The sequence below is a fragment of the Akebia trifoliata genome, chromosome 16, assembly GCF_017979445.1.
Source record: "Akebia trifoliata isolate Shusen 1 chromosome 16, ASM1797944v1, whole genome shotgun sequence".
Taxonomy (NCBI): Eukaryota; Viridiplantae; Streptophyta; class Magnoliopsida; order Ranunculales; family Lardizabalaceae; genus Akebia; species Akebia trifoliata.
The window spans coordinates 17,603,392-17,629,972 of NC_141390.1; the positions used below are offsets into that span (position 1 = coordinate 17,603,392).

General features: G+C 34.6%; 3 protein-coding genes across 6 annotated transcripts; 2 read left to right on the plus strand and 1 right to left on the minus strand.

Annotated features, from left to right (window-relative positions):
- Positions 1–10,947: 10,947 nt before the first annotated feature.
- LOC147382681 (uncharacterized) lies at positions 10,948–17,252 on the plus strand. 3 transcript variants are annotated; one of them, XM_086428362.1, is made up of 3 exons: positions 10,948–11,281; positions 12,900–13,225; positions 14,438–14,694. In XM_086428362.1, exons 1-3 carry the CDS (start codon positions 11,233–11,235, stop codon positions 14,522–14,524), a joined length of 462 nt encoding a protein of 153 aa, XP_086284488.1. In that variant the 5' UTR covers positions 10,948–11,232; the 3' UTR covers positions 14,525–14,694. The 3 variants fall into 3 exon arrangements, with proteins under 3 accessions (XP_086284488.1, XP_086284487.1, XP_086284486.1); XM_086428361.1 differs by lacking the exon at positions 14,438–14,694 and adding an exon at positions 17,229–17,252 and having other exon boundaries at positions 10,951–11,281; positions 12,895–13,225; XM_086428360.1 differs by having other exon boundaries at positions 10,952–11,281; positions 12,895–13,225.
- A 64-nt stretch (positions 17,253–17,316) lies between these two features.
- On the plus strand, positions 17,317–19,289 carry LOC147382682 (uncharacterized). 2 transcript variants are annotated; one of them, XM_086428365.1, is made up of 4 exons: positions 17,317–18,175; positions 18,283–18,360; positions 18,744–18,804; positions 18,897–19,289. In XM_086428365.1, exons 1-4 carry the CDS (start codon positions 18,077–18,079, stop codon positions 18,902–18,904), a joined length of 246 nt encoding a protein of 81 aa, XP_086284491.1. In that variant the 5' UTR covers positions 17,317–18,076; the 3' UTR covers positions 18,905–19,289. The 2 variants fall into 2 exon arrangements, with proteins under 2 accessions (XP_086284491.1, XP_086284490.1); XM_086428364.1 differs by having other exon boundaries at positions 18,744–18,794.
- A 767-nt stretch (positions 19,290–20,056) lies between these two features.
- Positions 20,057–26,271, minus strand: LOC147382683 (vacuolar protein-sorting-associated protein 37 homolog 1-like). The gene is made up of 7 exons (XM_086428346.1): positions 25,817–26,271; positions 24,297–24,524; positions 22,476–22,563; positions 20,913–20,952; positions 20,773–20,819; positions 20,557–20,677; positions 20,057–20,429 (listed from the first exon to the last, which is right to left on the minus strand). The coding sequence occupies exons 1-7, from the start codon at positions 25,831–25,833 to the stop codon at positions 20,269–20,271; spliced, it is 702 nt and encodes a 233-aa protein (XP_086284472.1). The 5' UTR covers positions 25,834–26,271; the 3' UTR covers positions 20,057–20,268.
- Positions 26,272–26,581: the final 310 nt, after the last annotated feature.

The following is a 26,581-nucleotide window of genomic DNA, read 5'->3' on the forward strand; positions in this document are numbered from 1 at the left end:
TCAACTCGTCAACCTGATGCGACAATTTCCAATGATGGATGATTATTCCAAGGTTTTATTTGTTATTAGATATGTTTCTGAAATCCGGATGAGGTATCTCAAGCAAACAAAACTGTAGAAATCACGCTACGCTAGAAAAATTATAACTTCAAAAACATAGAAATCATCATCTTACAGACAAAAAGAAACTTTACGATAAAAATCACTAAAAAAATGATCAAATTACCAAAATACTCCTAACCTCAAAACATTCCTAGAGCCTACATTGATCAAGATGATCGGTCTTTATTACGATCCAAAACTATCCTATGGTCAACATACAATGACTAAAATCAAACTAGAGTCCAATTATCATCAACCTATATCAGATTTGCTAAACGAATCTTACGGCTATAATTCTCCAATTATTACATGATTTCTCGAATTTCGTATAAAAAGGGAAATTTTTTTGAAAAAGTCATAATTATGCCTCATGATCTAAAATCAATTAGCATTCCACATGTGCCAATATTTTTCAAATTAAGAATAATGGGAGTTTGTGAAAACTTTCTAAATTAAAAAAACTAAAAATAAGAAAATTTTAAATTGGTAACTTATGAGATTTCAAAATTAAGAACATGAAACTTCCAAAATTAGAAGTTTACAAATATGATGAGTTCCCAAATTAGAGATTTATAAAAATAAATTTCAACATAGAAAATAACCAATACAACGAGTCTCGAATTAGAATTTTGCAAAATAGAGGGTCTAAAAAAGAATGCAAAATTTCCAAATTTATAAATCGTAAATCAACAAGAAAATTCTAACAACACAAAATTCCCAAATTGAAAAATTAAGCCAATATGTCCTAAATCAGTATTTGATGAGTATGAATGTTCTCAAGACAAAAAAATATGAAATTTTTAACATCAGAAAGTCCCCAAATATTAATTTTTCAAAATAGAAACTTAAGAACATGAGTTTTCAAAAATAGAAAATTTATGAATGTGAGTTTCCAAATCAGAAAATCATAAAGATATGACGAATTAGAAAATTGAGAATTAACAAAATAATAATGTACGATTTTCATATGTGAAAAATTCCTTCTCCATCCGATTTCCAACTTAACAGAACATGCACATGTACACAATCTTTGATTCTCCCAAAAATAATCATCATCCAAATATGCATATTTGTCGAGTAAAAAAAATGCGCATCATTTTACGAAACAATTCTTCAATTAGCACAAATTCCTAAGCGCATAATTCAACCCATCACAAGCTCATCACATAAATCATTTCAAGCATGAAATTATGAAGTTATTAAGAATTTTTTTTTCAAACCATTTCTATCAATAAAACACGAAGTTTTCCCATCACTATCATCAATCATATGAAACCAATTTGAGCACGATTATCGTGAAATTATAAATAAATAAAAAGATGAATAAATACTTTCCTAACCCTACTAAAACATATTGTAGGAAAGAATGAAAGAATAAAAACCCCTCATAACCAAAGCCACATGTCGATAAAAAAAAACTACCAATGTAACAATTAAATGAGCAAATAAATAATAAAAAAATAGAATAAAATATGAGGAGAAGGAGTAGAAAAAAGTAAATTTAAACCACTACAACCGGACTTACCTCTATGCTAGAATGATAATTATTATGGTTCCTTCATATGCAAATCGGAAAGCTTATGAGTAGTGCCATGCGGGTCACTGTGGCTACGAGCTATACGAGAAGTGAAGGAAAATAAAAATGTGGCTGCTGTTCCTACTGTTTGCGAAGGACTGAACCTGAGAAAAAGGTTGTGAAGAATAAAAGAAGAAAGTGGTCTGTAATTTTTTTTAAGTGTAAAATTGTGCGGTCTGTCAAGATGTGAGGATAGAGAGAGAGAGTTGGAGATCAGAGAGAGAGAGAGAGAAGTTGCTGCTGATGGAGAAGAAGATGGGGCGAGAGAGAGACGGGAGAACGAGTAGATGCTGCTGTAGAGGCATGGAAAGAAGGTGAGATGGAGGACGTTTGGAGACTAAGGTTGGGGCTGTTATAAGTTGAAGAAAAGAAGAGAATGGGTTGTAATGGTGCTGATGAAGAGGAGGTAACGTGAAAGAGATGAGGATAGATTCGTTGGAGAGAACATGTTGGATCTTAGAACATGGGGAAGAGCAGCCTTCAGCAGAGAGGGGACGTGGGAGAGATGGATGCAGGAATGTGGAGCAGGGAGAAAGATGAAGTGGGCTGAGAAGAATGTGAGAGAGATGAGTGTTGCTGGTCTGAGAGTTGTCTGAGAGTGAACTGGGCAGAGAACGTTCAGAGAATGAGAGATGTCGGAGAGCCGTTGGTTTGAGAGTTGGAATGAATGTGAGAGAGAGACGATGTGGGTTGCCCTTACTAATCCGGGGGTGCTTTTATAATTACCCTTCCTTTTTTCTATGAAAAAACGTTTTGGATCCAACTTTCATTGTTACATATTATGCCATGCACTCATCCCCAATTGTCTCACTAGGAATCAATGATTATTAGGGACTGATGCCTATTTAATAGGGGGTAATTATAAAAACACCCCACAAATTAATAAGGGCAACCTACACCTTAGATTAATTGTTGTCTTATATGAGTTAAAAGTTTTGGAATGATAAAATTGTTATTTGGGAAGATTTTAATTTGGAAATGAAAAAGAAAAATGCATGATTTATTTTATTTATTTTTAATAATTATTGTTTTAACAATTAAGGTTGTAATGTTTGATGCCCCTTTTTATTGGCTCCTATTAATTTTCATTTCATAGTCTAAGATGACTTGCCATCTGACTTTAAGTTGTTATTTGCTAAAGGAATATTATTTTTTTCTTGAATTATGCTACGAACTCATAGTTTTTCAATTTCCTTTGTTACATTATCTTATGGCAGTTTGAAGAAGAAAAGGGAACTGAGTTCTTTGAGTGTTTATGAGTGCTTGGGAGAACGGGTATTTTTGCTACTAATTCTTTTTTTTTTTTTCTTTGATTGATAAGTTGGGGTTAAAGGGACCCCACCCTGAAAACACTACTAACGAGTGTACATACACGTTAAATCTTCCTCAATAATTCTCACTAGATTTTTGCTACTAATTCAAATAAAATAGGCACATGTACCGGTTGCTTAATGGATTTCATTGGATTATCCCTCGCTTCATCTTTTCTTGCAATGAATCCCCTCACATCACACTAGAGTTCTACTATTTTTTGCATTTGTCTAACTACCTTGAATCTTTGAAAAGAAATGAATGCACTGTCAGGTGTTTCTTGCCCAAGGGGTTCAAAGTACCTAAAGTTATTATACCTTCTTTCAGGCTCATTGAGGATATTTATGAACTATACTAAGATCTATCTCTTACTAATATATATATATATATAGATTATTTATTTTATATGTAAAAAATTAATAAAAATAACTAGAAGTGAATAAAAACGATGAGTAGAACTAGTAAGAGTGAGAACAAATGCATTGAACAAGTGAATAGAAGAAACACAATAAAGTACACTGTGAAAAAAGCCCATATTTGACAGACCCTCCTGTCAAATATTCTCTTGTAGAATTTATTTTTTTTGACGGCCCTGGACTATCAAATTATTGAAAAATGCGTTTTTTTTTTTTTTTAAATCCATAGATTATGACCATCGAATTTGGAGGTTAACAAACAATAACACTCTCTAATTCATCAATCACAATGAACGAAATAATAGTAAAAAAAAATAAAAAACAAAAGAAAAATCATAAAACAAGAATATGATAGACATCTATATTGATTGAAGAACAAAGAAGAGAAAACTGAATCAAAGCAAATCTTCAATGAAGACATGTTTTAAAATTCCTAATACAAGATTTCAAAGCCGTCCATAGGGAAAAAGTTACAAAAATATTGCAAAAAATCACAAACTAAATCTATTTATTCTCTCTTAATTGATTTATAGTCGATTACCACTAATAAAAATACAAGACATAAACATAACAAATCAAATCACGCAAGGTTTTCCAAATTAATAATACAAACTACATATCAAATATCATAGATAAGTCTTGAACACGATGATAGCTATGAAACTCACGACAACAACACTCCTTTAGGAATATCTTCCATAAAATTCAGATCCTTTTAATTTGTTATTTATCCTGGACAAAACAAATATTTTCTATCACTGTTAATGACATATTATAAAAACTATACAAAAACATTTTAAATGTTTGAACTACTAAACATAGAGAAGTCATCACTTTAACTCTTAGCCAACGTCCCTTATCAAAAGAACAACATCAAGAAAGTTGAATGCTTCTGGTATAAAATTCTCAACAGATCCATAGGTTCTATTTCATTGTATGAAATTCGTTTTCAAGAGAATTAAGAATTCCTTGAAAAAATGATCATGGGAAAATGAATTTCATTGTTTGATTGAAATAGTGGAAAATGTCAAAAAGAGAGTTGATTTAAAATAACCGTTTCATCATTTGAACCGTTGGCATGTGATGATGAGATCCAACCTCAAATCAACCAATTAGGAGTGGAGTTGTTTCTTTTCTTAATTCAAAATTCAAAAGTAAAATCTTACTTAATTAAAAACGAACTTTACCTCTCTCAGATCTCGGTGGAGTCATGATGGAGCAATGTGGATGTTGGGGATGTGTGATATGATGCTTCAGTCCTCTCCTACCTCCTTTTGGCAACGTGCTCCCAGAACAGAGCACCAAATAATTTTCAAGTGTTGAAGCGAGGTGAGCTGTTTCAGCTCCTCAGACATGCACATCAAGGAATCAAAGAACTTTATTGACAACCTTTGGAGCGATGTAAGATGAGCCAAACCTTCAGGGAGTGACAAATGTCGTGAGAAATGGATAGACAGAGAGTTGAGATTGTTGTTGCTGTTGTTAACTTGGTTGTTGGGCAATGACCTTGAAAGAACACCTACATCCCCTCCTAAAGTCAACTCTTCATCGTTCCTAACTGTTTAATTGGAAACCTACATATTGGATGGGCCATGACCCAAAAAATCAGAAAACTAGACAATCTTAGACATTCTCGCATATCGTAAAACTTGGACAATCTAGCTACATGGATTCCAAATTTCAGGAGCAAAAAATGAGTTATTACGGTGTTTCAAGAAAACATTCAGCTTGACTAAATATGCAAACAAATTAACAACCTATACTAATCAATCAAATTACAAGTTTCAATCAGAGAAAAGCAAATGTCCTAGGGACTTCCATGACTAGATTTTTCTAAAAGGGGACTCTAGGAGAACTTACTAAATGTCTAAAATCAAATAAGAACAACCTTTGGCTTCAAGCCAAAGTGGCCGCTTTCAATATTAGAAAGACATACAGAAATTCTTCATAAGCATGCAAATAAGTCTCATTTTTCTGACAATCAGCCAAATCGATAGTTTGAATCATACAATCAAATTAGCTCTCTCTAGGAACTTTTCTAAACACTTAATTCTAAAACATCTTTACTTTCGTAAAATCCCAAAGCGATATATATATATATATATATATATATATATAAAGAATAAACAAATCATCTAATATAAAATGAAAGGAGTTACTGAAAATTATCTGAAATGTTAATATGCCAAAAATAACTAGAGAAGTATCAAATAACCAACCTTCTCAGACACAGCAAATGCAGCCTGCACATGAGTCATCCCTTGAAATGGAAGTAGAGCTGTCGTGAGCTCCCAAAGCTATACACATTGACTTTCCTTGTATAATCAGGAATTCGAGAATCAGAGAGTGCAAAATTGGCTAAGATACTCAAAAGCAACATTGATGAATATCTTTAGTCCAGTTAATGAAGAATTTTAGCTAAATAATTTTACTAATGAACAATAGCTTCTAACAAGGCAATACTAATGGTCCACAACGTTACATAACAAAAAGGACTTGTGCTTGCATAAATATTCAGAACGGAACAATAAAATTTGAACCCACATATTTATCTAGAAATTTAGTACAAAAACATACCTCTTGATAGCCTATTATAAGAAGTTGCATCATCATTTTCCCTCCTCCTTTATTCGGGCTTGGGACCGGCAAAAAAATAAAAATATGTTGATACTTTATAAAATATTAAACAAAATTACAAAATTTCTTATTCAAATATAGTATAAAAATACATTTTTCAAAGTTTTGTGAGTAAGTCGGGATCAAATTGCTGATGAAAGAAACCCAATTAATAATCTCTCTCCTAACCAACAATAAATCAACTCAGTACTTGACCCTCCATGAGTGGAAAAGTTAACAATACATTTGAAACAATCTAGGATGGGTTAAGGCTCTCAATCAACATAGCCGTAGAAAAATGAATCCTTATGACAGCAATTAAAAGAACTACATTAACACATAATAGCACAAATTAATAGTAAAGTGATCAGATTCCCGGTAAAAGCTCTACATTCCAGCAAGAAAAAAAAATTGAACTAAAGTCACATGACTATACCTTTTAGTAGCGAAAGTAAGAATCCATTGGCAAGACCGACCCTCCTCATCCACACCTGTAACACTGTTAATCAAGTCCATGGCAACATTGCTTTGGCCTATATACTGTTGCTAAATGTCTTCTTGGCTGAAGCAATATTGGAAAGCATAAGTTTAATAGGAAAAATAACATTTAATCGTTCTAAAGAGGAAAAGGAAGAAGAACATCAACTCCCTACGAGTAGAGTGGCAAACACCTCCTAAAGCAACTAAGCACTTAATAAACATAAGTTAAAAAAAAAAAAAGGTTTACAGAAGAAATAGAGCATATTCCCAAACTTGTAAAAATTTAACCAATTTTACATTACAAAAGCATCAGTCCTAAATGAAAACTATAGTTAGTATTTACTATTTAGTAAAAAATGTTTATAAAAGAAATAGAGCATATTCCCAAACTAATAACAATGTATCATAAAAAATAAATCAATTTTACATTACAAAAGCATCAATCCCAAATGAAAATTGTAATTAGTATTTACTATTTATCACCACCAACAAAGCATCTCCTTTCTTAATAAATCAGCATAAGTGCACAAAGGACCACCCCAGACAAGAATGGATTCACGTCAGAAAGAATATCTACAAATGCACTAGTATTCAGATAAAAACAATGGGCATATGAGTTCAGAAAAAACTTAGTGGGGTAGTAATATAAAGAATTCTGTAGGAGAGAGAAAGTGTTGATCAGCATTCAAATCTATAGGAGAAATCATGTCCTCGTTGGATAATTCATAAGTCATAATTAATAGGCTTTTATAAGCTAAAAAGACTTGGTTATATTCCATCAGAGCCAAGGAATTCCTGATTTCTTTCAAAACCATAAACTATGAGGTTTGATTCAAAACAAAAAAAGCAGGGTGGGCCTACTGGAATTTGACGGTAAAATCAGAAAACAAATCAAAATGGTTCAAAAAAGCCGAATCTAGTCATTACATACAAAATCATCAACTATAAAACAAATTCTATAAGAAAAAAATTCAAATCTAATCTGTAGAATGAAGTTAATCTAATTTCTAATAGATAGAAGTTGAAGATAATCTCAGTTGGCATTGTAATAATTAACCGTAACGAACAATTGAAATTAAGGAATTATATACAAACAGTTGGCCTTTTCATGATGTCTCACTTAACATGAAATCTTGGATCATTCATATGCCGACCAGTATTTTTTCATGCCAAAAAATAAAGGCTTGTTCAATAAATCAAGAAAAAGGCAACAAAGCTTTACATACCACACTACCATCTTTTGTTGGATAATCATGACTGTGTATACATTCAGCTCAGGCAATCTGCCAACAACTACTTTTTGGATGTAAGGCATGAGATTATTTGGAATGCCCTTGGGATCCTCACCTAGATTACCACTCTCATGGGCTCCAACATGATTGAAATACCTTAGTAATACAATTCTCCAATCCTACTCGGCCTTTTGAATATCCCAAGAGATTTCTTCAAGAAAAAGCTAATAAGCCAAAGAAAAGAGCAGAGGTAAGGTAGGATTAGAAACTATACCCATTTAGAATGATAGAGATGCATTGTCCAAGGAGTTGATCAATACCTCTATGCTTACTATCCGTAAATGGAAATTGAATAACTAGGCCTACTAATCCACAAACAAATATAGAAGTAATCCAAGAAAGTCTACTTATTTAGAGTAGAAACATCCAATAAATCCATACAAAAGCTAAGTTTACATGGTTGGATTTCTTCCTATGAATGCAATTGATTTGTAAAATTCAAGAAAACCTATCCCAACCATGTAAACTGAGAATCAACGACATCACCACCTTTCTACATCCATAAGAATTCAAAAACAATAAAAATAGATCAAATCGATGTACTCAGTAGCAATTAAACAACAGATCCAACGATTCAATTAATGAAATCTAAAGTGAATGTGTGTGTGTGTGTGATAGAGAGAAAGAGATTTATACATCTTGGAAAGTTTGTTGGGGGCTCCATCAGTGACCTTCGCGACATAGAGCAAAACTTGTGAGGGTTTTTAGATCCTTCAACAAGTTCAATAGATCTAGCTTCGACTTAGCTCTGAGATCGAAGAACTTGCAGAATCAGAAACCCTAGATCTTATCTTCAACAACCTGAACAGCATTATGGATCCACCAACCTGAGAAATTTCGAGTGACTTCGATGCTTAGGTTAATGGCTTCTACTTCACTCTATCATTTTAAATGTTTATAGATCAAGATCACTTCGAGACGGAGAGAGATATCGAGCAATCAAATAAAGAGTGATAGATTAGATCGAGGGAGATAGAGAGCGAGAGATCAAATCGAGGAAGATAGAGAGAGAGATCGAGAAGAAGAGAGACAGAGAGATCGAGAGGAAGAGAGACAGAGAGATTGAACTAGAGGGAGAGCGTCTCACAATCGAGAGAGAGAGAGAGGTGAAAAATTCGACCTATGTTTATATGAGTTAAAATACCCAAAATTCGTGGGCCCATGGCCGCAGAATTTCACTTCAAAAATTCGTCTGGCCACGCCCAACAAATTCTTTTGCCAATATTGACGATTTTCACATAGTGAGATAGGGATGAGTGATGGTTACAGTCACTGAACTTTTAAAAAATAATAATAAACAATTGATTTAACCTCCCCCCCCCCCCCCTCCCTCCCCTCGTCCTATGTTTTGATCAATATTAGATGTACCCCCTCCTTTTTAATATTTCAAATTGATGACATACATGCCATAAGTCTCACAAAACTTATGGAAAAAAAAAAAACCATCATTTAACTCCCTATGTTTCTTTCAACAATAGATATGTCCCTTATGTTTTTTCAAACTGGCTACATGCATTCCTTGTTGACCCTAATGATTTTTATTTTAAAAAAATAAAGAAAAGAAAAATAAGATGATTTTGCTCCCCAAACTAAAGAAAAAATAACTTAAGGATCCTCACCTTCAATCAATATTCACTCTCATGGAAAATAATAACAAAGTTTCTGTTCTATAATTATTTGCAAGAGATTTAATTCAGATAAATTCAAAAAAATTTCGCAAAAAACAGTTAGGAAAAATTTTGGGAATATAAAAATGATGCTTTTGAGTTTCTTGCCAAAATCCATCATCCTCAATTATTTAAAAAAAAAACCTTTCTTATTCTTCAGACTGTAATGTTGAAGGAATAAAATTATGAGATATTAAGCCTAATACAAGTTTTTTCACAAGTTCTAAAATCTATGATTTTAGAGGGAATTTTTTGTCACTATTATGGAGATTATTAGCCAGTCATTGTTTGTTGTAAGGAGCCCAATATTTGCATTGAAGGAAATCAAGATTATCGGTTGACCATCATTAGTACTTTGCCTCCATTGACCTAAAAACTGACTTTATCCCCGTTTACAAGAACCTTTTGGAGCATTAATTGAAAATAAGTAAAATGTCTTTTTGAAGCTTTGAAGAAACTATATATCTAATTCACATGACATGTGGTCTTCAATGTTTCAGTGAATATTTGAGTAAGTCCCGTGTTTTAAAATTGATGGCATGTCCCTCAATCTACGTCTTCTCTTATAGGACTAACAAGAACTAATCAAACTATGGAGCTAGGGTTTATGTGCCATGGAAAGAAAACATATATATATATTTTTTTGGTAAAGATTTGAATGAGACTCTGAAGATTATTGTAAGTATTTAGTGAAGTAAAATTTCAAGAGATTCTTGTAAGGAAAATACTTTGAATATTGGGTATCAAAACATCTATAAGTTTGTTTTGGAGACCTTTTGGTCCATATTTAAAAAAATGCAATCTTTGAAATTAATTCCCTTTTCAATATAAGGTAATAATAATTTTTTTAATGTTTATCATCTGTATAATAAGATCTCGTGATTCAAGATCTACTAATCTACCTTATAAAAAGAAATTATAATTATTAAAATAGAAATATATATTATATAAATGATTTTAAATCGATGTAAATGATTGACTCGTCCAAAGTAGAGGATTCAACTCAATATTGGTGGATGCTTATAGGACTTTCAATGGATCAGTTTCGAATTAGATCAAGATCACTCAGGGATTGAAATTGATCTAATAAGAATTTGATCGGACACTTGCTGGGTCATATTTTTATATTTCATAGGATCTCGATACTAAGATCCAAAACCAACAATAATGACCAGATCAAGATCGAATCAATTTAATTTGATTTGATATAGAAAATACAAATAAATTTTATATATTTATACAAAATATGTAATATAAAGTACATGATCTCTCACATTTTTTCGAACCGTAAAATGGTTGATTTAGAATCAATCCATAGGCTATCAAATCGGATATTAAACGGATTAGATCCTTATTAATAGAACCCAAATCCTCAATTTATGTCCAAAATTATCAGATCGGATATCGGATCTGATCCGATCCATTGACCTCTCAATGATGACGCCACGTGTAATTAGATCTAGTCATGTTGCACGCTAAACAACTAAACAAGTCGAAGCGAGAGAGGCGTGAGCGATGATGTTCGTTCCTGGCTTCTTGCTTTGGCATGGCAACGCGGATGGCGAGAACGATCGCAGCAGTAGCAGCGCCATCGTCTCTTACGGGATCAACACGTGTCCCTACTCTTCTCTTCTTCGTCGGATACGTGGGTCACGGACCTAGATGGGCTTCTTCTTCTTCACGGGCCCAGCCCGACCTCGAGCCCAATTCATCCACGTACAAACCAGAGAAGAAGCTCGCTGATCGCCTTTCCAACGTTATAGACGCCGTTAATGATCGCAAACTCCCTCCTGAACTCCGTGGCCAACGTAACGCCGTTAGGTTCGTCTGTTCTTATCTTCCTCTTCGTTAATTTTGGTTAGGGTTAGGGTTCGGGATATTATGAGCTTAAGGCATCGTGAGACGTAATTGTTTAAATTAAAGGACGATTTTTTGTTAGGGTTTCGTATTTTATGGGTATAAGGCACCGTGTGAGACGAATTGCTATTAAAATTAAATGAGAATCTTTGCTTGTTTAATTGTTAAATCTCACAATTGATTTGAAAACTAGGTTTTCTTATCAGGTCTGTTCGTAATTTCATGTCTTTGATGTGCTAGTCGCTATAATTTTAGCTTTTGATGGTGATTCAGAGTTCACCTTGCCGTAGTGCCACGGTTGTGGTTGTTGAAATAGCTTACCAAAGCTACACACGAGTGCAAAACAACAAAAGAAGGCAAAGGGATATGGCAATACCTGTAGTCAATTTTATTAATTAGATGACAACTTACAAGGCTACACGCAGCACGGATTTTTGTTTTTCTCATATGCTCGAGACACATTGTTGGCACTTGACTTGGGTATATACTTGCAATGTTGTTAAATAGCATATGTGACCATGTGCGACTAGCACATGTTCACATATGTGATTTTGCACATCTCATATGCGATGGCATATGTTGTAAGAAAAAAAATTTGAAAAAGAAATGCAGAAAAATATGTCATTGCACAAATCACATATGCAATCGTACACTTCGCATATGCCATCACCCAAAAAAATAGCCATCACATATTGGCAAATAGAATAATTTGGGGTATGCAATTGTAGCATATGCAATTTTCACTTTGAAAATAGCATATACGAATATGCGATTGTATTTGACAACACTATATACTTGTCACGTGCTTGGGCACTAAATCAACACCCCTCATTCAAAGTGTATGCTAAGCATGGTTTTAAATCTCGTCCGAGACTGAGAGGACTCATCCGATACTTCTCGGTATCGTCCACCAATGAGACGGATAGACAAGTCAAACGTATCGGACGAGATTTAAAACCATAGTTCATTTTTCTCATTGTTGAATGAGACGACTTAGACTCGTTCATGGACGAGATGAAACGTCAAAACTAGTTTTAAAACCATGATGCCAAGTCTTTCAACCTTCACCAGAAAGAAACATCAAATCTTCAAGTGAGTCGTACTACGCTTTATGGAGGCTTATTAGTATTTCTAAACTCAACAACTTGATTCATTTATAAGAACTTGTACAAATACATATGTATAAGAACTCTTGACACGTACATATTTACAATGGCACATGATCTGACACATAAGACACAGACTCTATGGACATGGTCATTAGACGTAGGGAGTGTATGTTATCTACCTCGGACATAGGTGACCTACCCCATCAACCTTCTTCTGCGGACACAAACCTCTCAGCCATGCAGAAGATATCTTTAGAAAGTGGTAGGTTTTCTCAAGCCCACCAAACCAATTCTATACGTCATTCCTTGTATGGTGACCACGTCAGCCCTTGTGAGATACGTGAGGGAAGAAGATGACACTAGTGGTTTATGGCTTTAGTTTTGAGTACATAAGTACATTATTAAATTATTGTCTCTGATTGTGTAAAGTTTATTGGTCTGTGATATTGATTAATCCACTTTGGTCAGATCAGAGACAGACATCATCAATGTTGTTGAGCAAAGAATATGGCATTCTATGGAAGAAGGGCAGTTTGAGAACTTACCTGGAAAAGGGAAACCCCTCAACCTTGATACTAATCCCCATGCAGACCCCGCAGAAGATACCTTGTATAGAATTCTCTCAAAAAATGGATGTGCACCAGAGTGGGTTGAACTCAATAAGGAGATAAGAAGCAATATTGCTGAGTGGCGGTTAGCCCTGAAGAAAGCACATGCTAATGGAGTGAATGGAAATGACACCAAATGGATCCAAGATTCTGAGTCTCTGAAGTTGCAGATGCGCGCTATCAATGATAAGGTGAGTCATTTAAATAATCATCACTAGGAAATTTATGTTGGTGTGTAATATATGGTGCCGGTGGACACATTAAAAACAATATATCCAAATATATATGTTGTTGATTTTACTTGCCAACCCAATTAATTTAGAGAGTTGCTATTGGCACCCCCAACTTTTACTTATTACACGCCAATTTCTTAAATTATTTATCACAACCCAAGTAAATATTCAAACACACTCTTCAAACTACAAAGGTTTGGCTCAAACTATAATCTCTACATTATAATACATTCAAACAAACTATAATCTTAACCAACAAAGGGTTGGTGAGATGGCCAAGACCAGGACCAGGCCTCAAGAAGCAGAGATCTTGAGTTCAAATTACTTCACCTCATGTTGGCCACCACCTTGGTGCTTTAAAAAGCTAGGCACGCAAGGCATGTACTGGAAGTGGCGATGGGTGTGTCCATGGGATTAGTCGGACCAAGTCTGGAAACCCATGTATCAACAAAAAAAAAAAAAAACTATAGTCTCAACATTATAACACTCATTCAAACAATTTCAATTGTTGTTTACAATTATGATTAGGCTCATATAAAATTGTAGGCCCAAAAAATATAAAGTCGGACCAAGTCTGGAAACCCATGTATCAACAAAAAAAAAAACTATAATCTCAACATTATAACTCTCATTCAAACAATTTCAATAGTTGTTTACAATTATGATTAGGCTCATATAAAATCGTAGACCCCAAAAATATAAAACTAGCCCCCCCAAATAAATAAAAAAAATGAGAGAGCTGCGATTGGCACCCCAACTTTTACTTATTCTCTACCTTTCCCTTATTTTTAATTGGGGTGTAATAAGTAAAAAAAATTTGGGTGCTGATAGCAGTTCTCTTAATTTAGACTAGTCAGTCCAAGAGATGGTGGACCAATCGGAAGGTTTGGAAGATTGCTTAAAGTTTCATACCATCTTGGAATGTGCCAATACATTTTGATTTTGGCTGAGACCGGAATGAAACATTGACTCTAAAGCATTCAAAGTTTCGGGATTTTTTCGGTTGAAAGATACCAATTTTTCTCCTGTCCTAGATATTGCCTCGAGACAAACTTTAAATCTTGTTGCATGCTCTGGATCCACATGCATCGTATTTTTTTTTTTTTTCTAAATATAATCTCTTCTAAAGTTTTCCTTCGAGGACTAAAACAAGTTTGTAATAAATTGCAGGTTTTCCGTTATAATCTCATTGTACCTTTTGGCCGCCAAATGTTCGGGCTCAAGTGGGAGAAAGAATTAGATAAATTGAAAGAATAATAAAATTCCTTTTTTTTTATATGTATTTTAAATATTAATTAATATTAATATAAATGTGGTATATTAAAGCAGTGCAAGAAACTTTTGTAGTTCCTTAGATTGTAATTCATTTTGATGGTTAGCTTCCTCTTAAATTGTAACTGTTAACAGAGTTTTTATTTCCTTGTGCAGTTCTTTCATAGTTACCTATTATACCCTTTCACCGAATATATATGCCGAAAACCTAACTAGGGTTTTAAATAATACCAGTAAAATTACGAAAGTACCCTTGGTTGGTGTCTCCACTGTATTAATGGATGAGCAGTACTCATTCCTGACCAGTACCATCAGGCGCCACAAAGGCACAAACCATAACATGCACGTCTAATTTCTTTCTCATAAAACATGTTCCATTACATGAATGGTGAGGCTGATGGTTAGCATACTTGTATAAATATGTAATGAAGTTCTAGTTAAATTTTATGAGACCCATAGACCACATCGACAATAGAAGACTTTCATATATTATTCACTTAGAACAATATATTTCTTTGGGTCTTGGTGAAAAAAAGAGAATGAACTATCATTGGAGTACAATTAAACTTTGGATTTGAAACTACTTGTATCTTGTATTATCCACATTTTTCAAGTGCATTACGTAATCTTGAGGAACTCTAGATGATATGGGACTAACTAGAATTTAAGATCTTTGGGCGTTTTGTTCCATCAATAAGCTATTTCTCTACGGAAGAAGGGTTTGCTTCCCCTAAATTTAGATTTTATTTTATTTCTTATTATTTTTTTTAAGATTTCTTTTGTTTGGATATTAGACAACAGGAAGGAAGGATCTTGGCTGATGGATAATTCTTATTTGATGCACTTTGTAATTTAATCAATGTGACTGCCTTTCTTTTTTATGTTCTTTTATCATCTACAGATGCAATGTAACAAATGTTTTGGAGGCTTGAAATCGTGAGGATTACATGAAAACAAGAAGGATCTAATAAAAGATAACATTCCCCTTCCCTTAATTGGAGGACTTGTATTAAATTTTTTGAAGGGGTTCACACTCCGAAATAAAATAAGGGACCGACTAGTTGCACACCATTAGTTGCTGGTTGCACATAAACCTTGAAAAAATATTTTAGTTTTACAATAACCTCTATTTTAACTTATTAATTGTACTTCATTATGGTAACCTTAGGGTTTAGGAGTTATTCACATGGTGGAAATTGGGTAGCGTGTCTGGTCTTCCAGTTTTTTTTTCTCCTGGGGTGATTGTGAAGGTGAGGAATTTTATTGGGTGTTGTTCTATGAGAAGGTTAGGTAGGCAGGAGGTTGATTTTATGATGTCGGTGGTAGCTGATTGTCATGTTGTAGGGGAAATGTATGTCGATGAAGTAGTGACGCCAAACCTGCCTCTGGAGCGGGGTCCCCTTCTCGGGCTAAAGCCCCCCTCTGGGGTATTTACTCAAAGGAATTGGATTCAGTGAGTCCACGGAAGGATAAGTGTTCTTTGCCCCGGTCGTTCTCTACCTTACTGGCTTCAGAGCATTTCTATTTTACTTTTATGTATTTAAAATAACATGATTGTGATCATTCTCATTTCTAATTATGGTTCGTTTTGGTTGTGAGCTACTAGATACAGAATGTCATGAACATTCATTTCAGCACTATATATAGTTGTTTTAGTATTTTGATGACTGTGGGGGTGTTTTCATGCTTATTTTAGCATCTTATAATGTTTTTTGAATGACAAATATCGATATTCCATTATTTCTTGAATAATGTGTGATTTCCACATTGGTATGAAAATTTCACCAAGTATTTCCCTTTCCCAAGAGATTGAAATATACCAATATTTTAATACCCCTTATGGAAGATCAAAGGGGCCAATCTTCATTTGTTTTCAAAAGAGTGGCGATATGAATCATGAAAATGGAAGGCGCTTGTTATATTGATCTTCTGCTTCTTGCATTGAGAGACAAAAGAGGGAATGAATAGAAATATGAAAGAAATCCTTTGTAAAGGAACAGTAATAAAATAAGATTCAACAATTCAATAGTGACGGTGCAATATATATCTCACTGTCGCATTGCAATGAACTCATCTCAACGCCGGTTCTATTTTCTAGTTTCTTCTTTTGGAAAATCAAAAAATCTCCCTTTGGACAGTTAAGTAAATTTGGGGGAGAAATTGGACAACTTTGAATATTCTATTAGAAGGATTTTAAGTTTGTAAGTAAATAATATTTATTAAGGTCATATTATTGGGCATTTGATGAGTAGAAAAGGCTGATGAGTGATTGAGATCAGAGGTTGATAAGTGGGTAGAAATAGGGTCTGCCAAAAGTTTTTGACTTTTGTGCTCTGTGGATATTAGAGACATCTGGTTTCGTTAGCCCCTTTAGTAGAGGTTTATACTATTGTATCTAAGACAAGTCTTACATTGACGTCGACGTTTATGTCTTAAAAAATAATAATAAATAAATAAATGATCATGATGACTAATAAAACATCCAAAGTTTGGGTATAACTTTTTAGTTTATACGTCTATCCACGCATGTACCACAGTTACTATCTTATATACCAAAATTTTCTCTTTCATACTCTACACTTTAAATATTTTCTGATTTTCCTTGTCATCCTTTCTACCGTATGCTAGAAATTGTGATTAATACAATTGAAATGCAAACCTTGTTTGACAATATTTCACACATTGATAGGTATGTTGATTTGTTGTTGGGAGAATTTAAGCATTATAAAACAAGGATGGCTCATGGGGGAATTCACAAGGAGGTAATGTCTCCTACCACCAGGGACCAACCCATTAATTTCATAATTGTCAAGATTTACTCTTTAAGGGTCTTTCTATGTAAATGTTTTTTTTCTTTTCCCATCTTCAGAAGCTAGTTAATGGTGACATTAGTTTTCCCCTTAGTTTAGCATTCAATTTAATTGTTGTTCATTCATTCTGTGGTGCTGGCATTTTAGAAATATACCACCATCATCTAGTTTGATGTATGGATGTTTCTCAGTTTAACTTGCAAACTATCCTTGGATATTACACAAAAAGAACTGCGAAAACCTTGATCATCTACTTCTGTGAGAGTTTGGTTTCCATGCTAAAAGTACCACTCCTGATATATGAAATGCACAGGTGATTTTTTCTGTTCAAAAGTAATTATAATACCCTGAAACGTCAACATTCTTATGTACCTGATAGTTGAACAAGAGGAATACCGAACACTGCATGGACATTTCTACTTTACAATTTCTTGTTTCATATAACAATTAATTATGTTTTTTTTTTCTCCTAACATTCTCAGCAAATTTGTTATTAGTAATATTGGGCAGGATCCATCTTAATCTTTGTATAGTTATGTAAAAAGAATCATATCCTGATTCCTTTCCCTAGTAAACCCATATCCAGTTTCATATCCTATGCTCTGATATTTAAAGCTATGCTACTGTCAAAACCAGTTTCAAGTCATCCTAGATTTTCAACGTTTGAATGCATAATTATTGGTAGTCCATTTGCTATTCTACCAGGTTCAAGATCTCCCTTTAGAATATGGAGTTGAAAAATGTTTCCGAAACACTTATTGAAGGCCTATCACGAGTAAAGAGGTGTACAGACGAAGGACCAGCTCTAATGTCTTTAGATCTTCAGGTTTTCTTCTAACTGGGATAGGACTACGATTATTTCTTCTTATTCTTACCTAAATTTCTGTCTTGTGTAACTTGTCAAAATGAGTTGCTGTCTGTTTTTTCATTCAGGTCTTGATCAATAGACTACAACATTTTGTCTTCACAAATGTGAGGCCAAAGTTGCAGACAGTTGAAGCTTTTATCAAGGTAAATATAAAAATAGTTTTGAACTTTAGTGAATATGCTTCTCTGAAAAATAAATATTTGCATCTTTAGCATATCATCTGCTCTTATTTTCAAAAAAAAAAATATATTCTCTTAGTCCTAAAACTGCCTTGAGTGACCTATGTCTAAGACATTTATTCATCTTTGATCATCGTGTTTTAGCCCCCCAAGTCAACAAAGATTCAGAGGTTGTATGCAATTTCTAGGGCTATGATATCTCTAACCCTAAAACAATATCACTATAATTAAGTTGTAGCCTTGCTTATATTCTTCTGTTAGAATCTTTATATTTTGCTTCCAAAAGATTTTACAAGTGCCCGCGTAAATGGACAAACTGATATTATCTTCCTCTCTTTCTAAAACAGGCCTACTACCTTCCAGAAACTGAGTATGTCCACTGGGCACGTGCTTATCCGGTAATAAACGGTTTTTCCACTACTTTGGCTCTATCATATATGATTGGTCTTATTAGATATTGTAGTTTGGATTATCAAGAAACAATGTCTGTTGCCTTGCAGGAATATAGTAAAACTCAAATTGTAGGGCTATTCAATCTCGTTGCCACGATGAAGAGTTGGAAAAGAAAGACAAGGTTGGAGGTGCTTGAAAAGATTGAATCCACTAATGTGTAGTTTAGTTACTCATGTATGGTCTTGCTTCCCCTCTTTTCTATTTTTCTATTTTTTTTCCTATATGTGGGTGATGTAAATTGGATAATATTTTGACCTTCCCACATTTACATAGAATGGGCACTTTTTAAGGTTGTATACTTTCCAAATGTGCTGGAACGTGTACTATTAATGCCCTTCCATGGCAGTAAATTTGTACAATACATCATATACCAAAGGTTTCTTGGTGTCCCACAAATACTTGCTCGGCACTATAATATTCAACAAAGAATGTGTTTTTTGGGTTGCATTTTTTATTTATTTTCTTTTTCCTTTTTTGAGCCAAAAACATTTTATTTAAAGTCAGGAAAATATCAGTTTTGGGGCTGTTTGGAATTCGGAACCATATTTTATGGAATCAAATCATGGAATTTCTTGCTTTAATGAGTTCAGATTTTATAAATTTATGGTTTAGACATCTGCCGTGATAGGGCAGGTATTTCCTAGGAAAACTGAAACCTCTGAAATCTTTATTTCTCCTCATCCTAGCCATTCACCCTTCAATTCGAATTAGCAAACTTCCTCATAAAACCGAGTTGAGCACTTCTCCTTCCTGCATTGAATATTAGATTGGGAAAAAGCTAAATGAAAATTCCAATATTCAAATACTTGACCAACTTTTCTAAGAAAAGTTGAAATGGGAAAACAAATTCACCATGATCAAGAGTTTGGTAGGGCACATTGCACCTAACCCCAAGGGTTGTCCTAGTGGCAAGCCTTGATAAGCTCCTGTGGAAGGGTAGGTCAAATGCTTGAAACCCCACGAAACAATGAATTCCTTGAGGCCACCCTCCCAGGTCCGATTGTAGGTTGTAGGACTTTCCCCGGGGGGGCGGTGATCACGATAATAACAGAGTTGGGGAGAAAATAGCTTTTGACAGAAAAATACTATTTTCTGTGGAAAATTCACATTTTTCCTGAAACCTCATTACTGGCAATTGAACAGAACAGTTCATCAAATCCAAAAAGATTCTATCAGTTCACTCAGATAAAGGAGAAACCCAAAACAATAATAATAATTGCTGCACAATAAATTATTTTTGAAAATCAGCAGTGTGTATAATAGGAAATGTATGAAAAAATAGACAGGAAGGGTCCCAATTGCAAGCAATTATACTATTTGAGATGCTATCCATAATAAAGAGCATCTCCTTCTCAAACCGTTATATGTATTTTTGTACATCATGTGCCACTAGTAGTAGTAGTATAGTAGTAGTTTTCTTCATCCAAATGAGGTTTTGGCTGCAAGATGGGTGAGTGCCTGTCGGTGATAGGTCGTGCGGAGCCTCTTGTACTTCTGTACAAAAGCATTCATGTCTATCTCCTTCTCGAGAAGCTGCCTGTGAAGCGTTTCAGATTCCTCATCTGTCTTATTCATTGCATCTGCAAACCCATATCATCCCCAAACAAAATCATCATCATCCATGTCAAAAACTCTATAAACCATATTAAGTTGGTTTAGACGAAGAACTATTAACAACCATGGCTTATGATGAAGCAAGAAATTTACCTTGCAACCTTTGGAGCAGTGTTGAGGGAGAATAGAACTTTAAAGCTTCTTCCTTTTGTCGCTGCAGTTCATTAAGTTTCTCTTGAGCAGCAGCAAGCTCTGTTGTTCGGATAATTCTGCACTGTAATTGAAACAGAGAGAGGTAAAGTATACATGTTAAGTAAACCAACTTCCACACTTTTGCCAAAACACAAGAGGGACTTCGCGTATGCTTACCTGGTTCCTAAGCTCTACTATGCGTGGTTCCTTTTCCAAACTCTCCCCTGTTCCAAAAAAAAAAAAAGTTAGTACTTGTGTCAACTGTTGAAATGCTCATACATACATCTATTCATTAGTGTGCCAGCCAAGATACTCACTTGCAAGCTGCAAAGTTTCTTTCCTAAGTTCATCCCGAAGCTATAACAATGGGGGACGAGGAGAAAAAAATACAGTAATCAAAATGAAATTCACCAGGCTAAGAAAGAAAATAAATTTGCACGACAAGGAATGGGTGCTAGTATATTAGATGAAAACTATACTCAAAATATTATAGCTGAAACAAGGAGAAATGGAAGAAAGAAATCATTCAACTTAACTAATGCACAAAACCAATTTCTCACTGTAAGCATGAAGCTTATTTGAGAATAAAGAGCTTTTACATAACTAAACTCCTGAAGAATCATCACAAGTTATAACCAAGACATGGCCTATGTGGGAGGCAATTTTTTAATGTGTCCATCCTCTCCTCCAAATCCTCCCCGAACAAACCAAATCACAGGTTTGGAAAACACCAATTCATGCACACTTAGACAGAGAACATTTTGGGAAAAGCAACAAAAGAGCTAGGCTACAAGAGTTAGTTAATGAGGTTCATCACCCTAAAACTGACGACTACGTCCCCAGGCACAAGAGAACAAATCCACTATTTTTGAGTATTAAATGGGTTCTCAGACATCTTTCTGACTTATGTCGAACCTCTCTTGGATATCTGACCCTTCAATTTTCCAGCTCTACTACCTCTCCATTTCACCTTCACCCTTTTTTTCACACCATTTTTTAAGAGAACTGCTTCCTCTTAAAAGTGTTCTTCAGAGCATCCTCTGCCCCCTTCAACTCTCCTAGAGTGAATATAGGTATATGTTTCTTCTTAATTTATTGTCTCATCAATCCCCATTAAAGTATTTTCAGTTCCACTTCTTAATGTGCTTTAACTTATTTACTGCCATATTGCATGGAGAATGCCATGGGTCATACGGGTTAGGATCAGCCCCCAATGAAATTTTTATTCATTCGTCTCTAAAAGCTATTGGGATTTCTACTAGGATTCCCTTGATGGTATTATAATCTGTAGGTGGGGCAATGGATTTGGGCCTAACTTAGGCCCAAGTTCTGAACTTCCTTGGTTTTATCATCAGTATTAGTCTCCTATGGTCTTCTATTCCCAATGGTCTTTTAACTAAAATACCCTGGAACAAGGCTTGGATTTCCCACCCAATATCCCCAAGGTCTATTCAGGGTGAATTCTGCATTTTAATCAAGAAGCTAGAGAGTGGCCATGAGTGAGCCCTTCCACAACCGCTTTTCAAGCTCTTTTCATTCCAACTTCTTTCCTTTTTCAAACATTAATCTAGCCAAAAGAACATAGAACCACACGAGTCACCCAATTCCCTCAATAGATAACAACTCATCTCTGACACTGATAAAACTGATTCGAGATTCCAGCTTTAGTAAAACATGAACATGAGACTGATTGATGTAGCATAACAAGTGATACAAACCAAGCAGTGTATGAAAGTCTTGGTAAAGATTGAAATCTGGTTGAAAGACTGGGAGAATAATAGGAAATATAAGAAAATTTTAAAAATGTCTAGAATATGTATTGAAAAAAAAAATCTTGTTAGAACGTTACACGACTGTAAAAGGTAACCTTTGCAACTTACATTGTTCTGAATTTTTACTTGATCCAGTGAAAGCAAGAACTGATTGTATGCGTCCTTGTCTGATAACAGTTTCCGTAACTCATCAACACTACATGGAATTCAATAACATAATCAACAAACCAGAACATAAAATATCGAATGACAGTTGTTAAAACTACCCCAATTATTTAAAACGGCTTGTTACATATTATTATCATAACAAGCCAATCACAGCATGTGCAATGCAATTCAAATTTACATATGGCTTAGATGTTTACAGTGCTCATCAAAGTTCATGCTCAAGTCCCACCAACAAAATAAGAAATTCAAAAAAGAAACATTCTCAGATTAAACACTATTTAACATTTCATATCACTTATTCAAGATAAGTGTCTATGACAGTGCATGCACATTCAAGGCTGGAAAGCAAGGATCCTGTATGATTTGACTCTTGGCTGTGGAGATGGAGTTGTCCAAGCTTATTTCTTTACCCCAGAACATCTTCAACAGGTACACAATTTCCTTAGAAAAAGAAAAACCGCCTTGGGAATAAAAGGACACAACTTCTTTAAAAGGGAAGCACCCATGCTCCTAGAGCAATTACAGAATTGCCATTGTGTCATGTCACCTCTCCATGGAGTCATCTTCAATGTTTCACAAGCCATATCACTACAATACATTCAAAAGGACTATGATGAGCACTCTTAGCCTTTTACTAATCTAGGCCACGAGGGTTTTCCCTTTCTCTACTCCTGTATCATTTTTTGGCACACAGATAATATAGAATGTTTTTCTTTTGTAGAAGCTTAACGATGTCCAGTCATGGGTAATCATGTTAATGAGTATCCCAAAATCAACACATAACTAAAAGAAAGGCTAGTTCATCTTATGTGTGATCAGCATAATTTATTTATTTGTTATTATATTTTATTATTTTCTATAATGTCATGGGAAGAAATCTAAGGCCTTACACAGTCAATTGAAGTTACTTGCATGTCTAACCTGCTGGTAAATCATTAGTGTCTGTATTTTAGCTCTTCTTACCTTGCTAATTCTAGGTCGATCATCCAAGAACCCAATCACATTAGTCATCCAACAGAGAAGATTACAACCTAAATTCTACTTGTCTGGCCATGTATAAAAAACAAACTAGAATGATATGTAACAAGCTGATTAATTCAATCTTCTATAAAGCTCGTTCACAAGACCCTTTTCCTTTTTCACCACTTCATAAACTGATCATTCCATCTTACAGAAGGTATGATCAATGCCACTTTTCCTTTCTTGCAACTCTATAAGCTGATCATTTTATTTTCTATAAAGCTTGTTCACAAAATATTTTTCATTTCTCATCATTCATGAATTTTTATTTTTATTTTTTTGTTTCAAAAAATAACACACCATTCACTATGCTTCTCACCCAAAATTGGGGAATGCATATATCTTTTTCATCAATTTTCTCTTCCCAACATCCAGAAATAAAATATCAAACAGATAGGTGGCTGGACCATATTTCAATAACATCATGTTCTCATGGTTAGCAATGCAAATGTGATTCAGCAAACTCCATTCACTCAGGAATTTTTTTTAATAATGTCTAAGGCAGGCTTCAATAAGAGTTAATGAACCCCCAGTAATTATAATGGGAGGGAAAAATAACCTCCACAATACAAAAAATCGTTGTTCATGCAATAAAATTGATGTCAAATTTTCTGGTATGGGAAACAAAGAATGAAACACGGTCTGCTTTATAAGCGCCACCAACTACGAACATTTAAAACTTTCCAGGAGTAAAATTATTCGTGGGTAGGAAAATAACCAATTAATATATCAAGATCTCACCTTTTGTCCTTTAACAAATAAATTATGCCTGCAGCCTCAGAAGGCGATAGTTGGCCATGCGAGGATTGAGACTGATCTGAAGGTCTTTGCACAGTAAGGCCAGTGGAAGAACCGCTACCCGGTGTGGAGGGCTGGGAAGAATTTGGGGAGCTAACCACCGATGGAGGATACCAAGACTGCGCAGGTATATCCTGTCCATGTGGCTGACTTTGTTGTTCTTGAGAACCCCTGTAAGTAACCAACCAAGGTTAGAACTTCAAAGCAAATAGAAAGATAACTAGACTCCACATTTTTAAAGAAGAATTCATCCTATGAAGAACATTCGTGTGGCCCCCTACGACATAAATAGTTATCTATAATCTTTGGAAGCGAATACCATTGACATCCTTCAATATCCATCGTGTTATACCGTGCAAGCTTTTTTGTGTGACATTAGAAATGTTTACATCCTCACCTTTATAAGATGCTAGTATGATTGCTATGCATCTTTGTTGAACTAAATATACATTTTTTATAAGTAAAATCTATATAATAAAACACAACGGTTGTCTTCTCTGAATGTTTTACCCCCATAGAGAGCAGTTCAGAGTCAAATTCACATGCAACTTTATTCTCTTTTCCCTCATCCCATTCAATTTTATTGCCTATATCTTCTAACCCTTTTCAATAATACCCCTACAATTTTATTGTCTTTCCTCTTTTAACCCATTAACCCCAAAGAGGATGACCATGCCATAGGTACAGACAAACGGTAGTATGTTAACAAAAGGCAACTGGAGGTAGAGATGACCAAACAAAGCCACAAGAAAAAACATAAAAACAGCCCAACAGATCACAAAACACCAAAATCAGACTCATGAATAACATCACATGCTACAAACCCAATCCCATCTCCCAACAAAATCTACAATAAGTTTTTGAAGATTTTTGACCAATAGAATAAAATACCTAAAATTGCAATTCTAAAATCCTGAAGCGGGGAAGAACGTCGGTCGAACTAAATATCCCCAATTACGTCTATCTAATAAAAGATCATTTATGGTACCCCACAAATAATTCACTATATATGAGATTTAATGCTCATGAATCATCCAAGAATGCAAAAATTTACTGATCATTAACCAAAGAAGTTGCCAAACTAGAAATCATCAACCATCCACACAATAAAGATCTATCAAGTCCAATTGTAGATAATTTTGCAGGCTAAATCTCATATCCATCTTCATTCGATTCCAAGAAACAACTACGATCAAACACAATAACATTTAGATACAAATATGCAAGAAATGTGAAATCAAACGTCTCTGTCATACATAATAAACTCTAACCAGAAATTCAATCGAAAAAACGCCCTAAATTTTACATTTTTCGGCTTCTGAATCCTATATAACAAACGCGAAGACTTTCAATTAATCAAAATTTTAGCATTAATTCATCGAAAATATAACTTGAAACCCTAAATTAGATACGAATTCAACAGGACCAAAAAAACATCAAGAGAGAGAGAGAGAGAGAGATACCGGAAGGATTTAAACATGGCTGAATGGCCTTCTTCGATCTTCAAACGAGCAGAGAAACAAGAGACGTAAACCCTATTAAAAAAACACAGAAGGGGTTGACGTACGACCCTTTCTCTCTCTATATATATATGCGAAAGAAAGAAGTTCGATTCTTCGATAGATGCGGGAAGTAATAGGACTTCGCTGTACCATAGACCTGGAAAAAATTTAAACTGCAACTATACTGAAAACTAGAAAAACAATAGGTGGGTATTTAATAAACGATGAGTTCGACAATCGACCGATCAAATCTGTATCTCAGAGAGAGAAGAGAGACCAACCACCCTTGAAGAAACGATGATGTTGGAAAATTTGTGAGAGCAGTTGTTGAAGATTGGGGTATTTGAAAGAACCAAAACACGAATCAATGCCCCTGCTTTCAAGTTTCACCAGGACGAGGGACACGAGAAATTTTACGAAAAAGACGAAGTTATAGTTAGTTAGGGGCATGGTTTTTAAACTCGTTCGAAACCGAGATGTATCGCCCGAGTTAACTCGGTATCAGAGTCCAACGAGACCAACTCACAAAGTGTTATGAGATGACCGTGTATCGTGAGATAAGCGAGTCATTTCGGGCGATACGAACAATACGGACAAGACAACGCAGTAAAATGTTTAACTAGTGACTTAAACGAGACGTCTCAGATGAGATTTTTAAAATCTCGTCCAAGTTAACCAAGACAAACGAGTTATGCCTCAATCCTCTATTCTTTTACCCCCAAATCG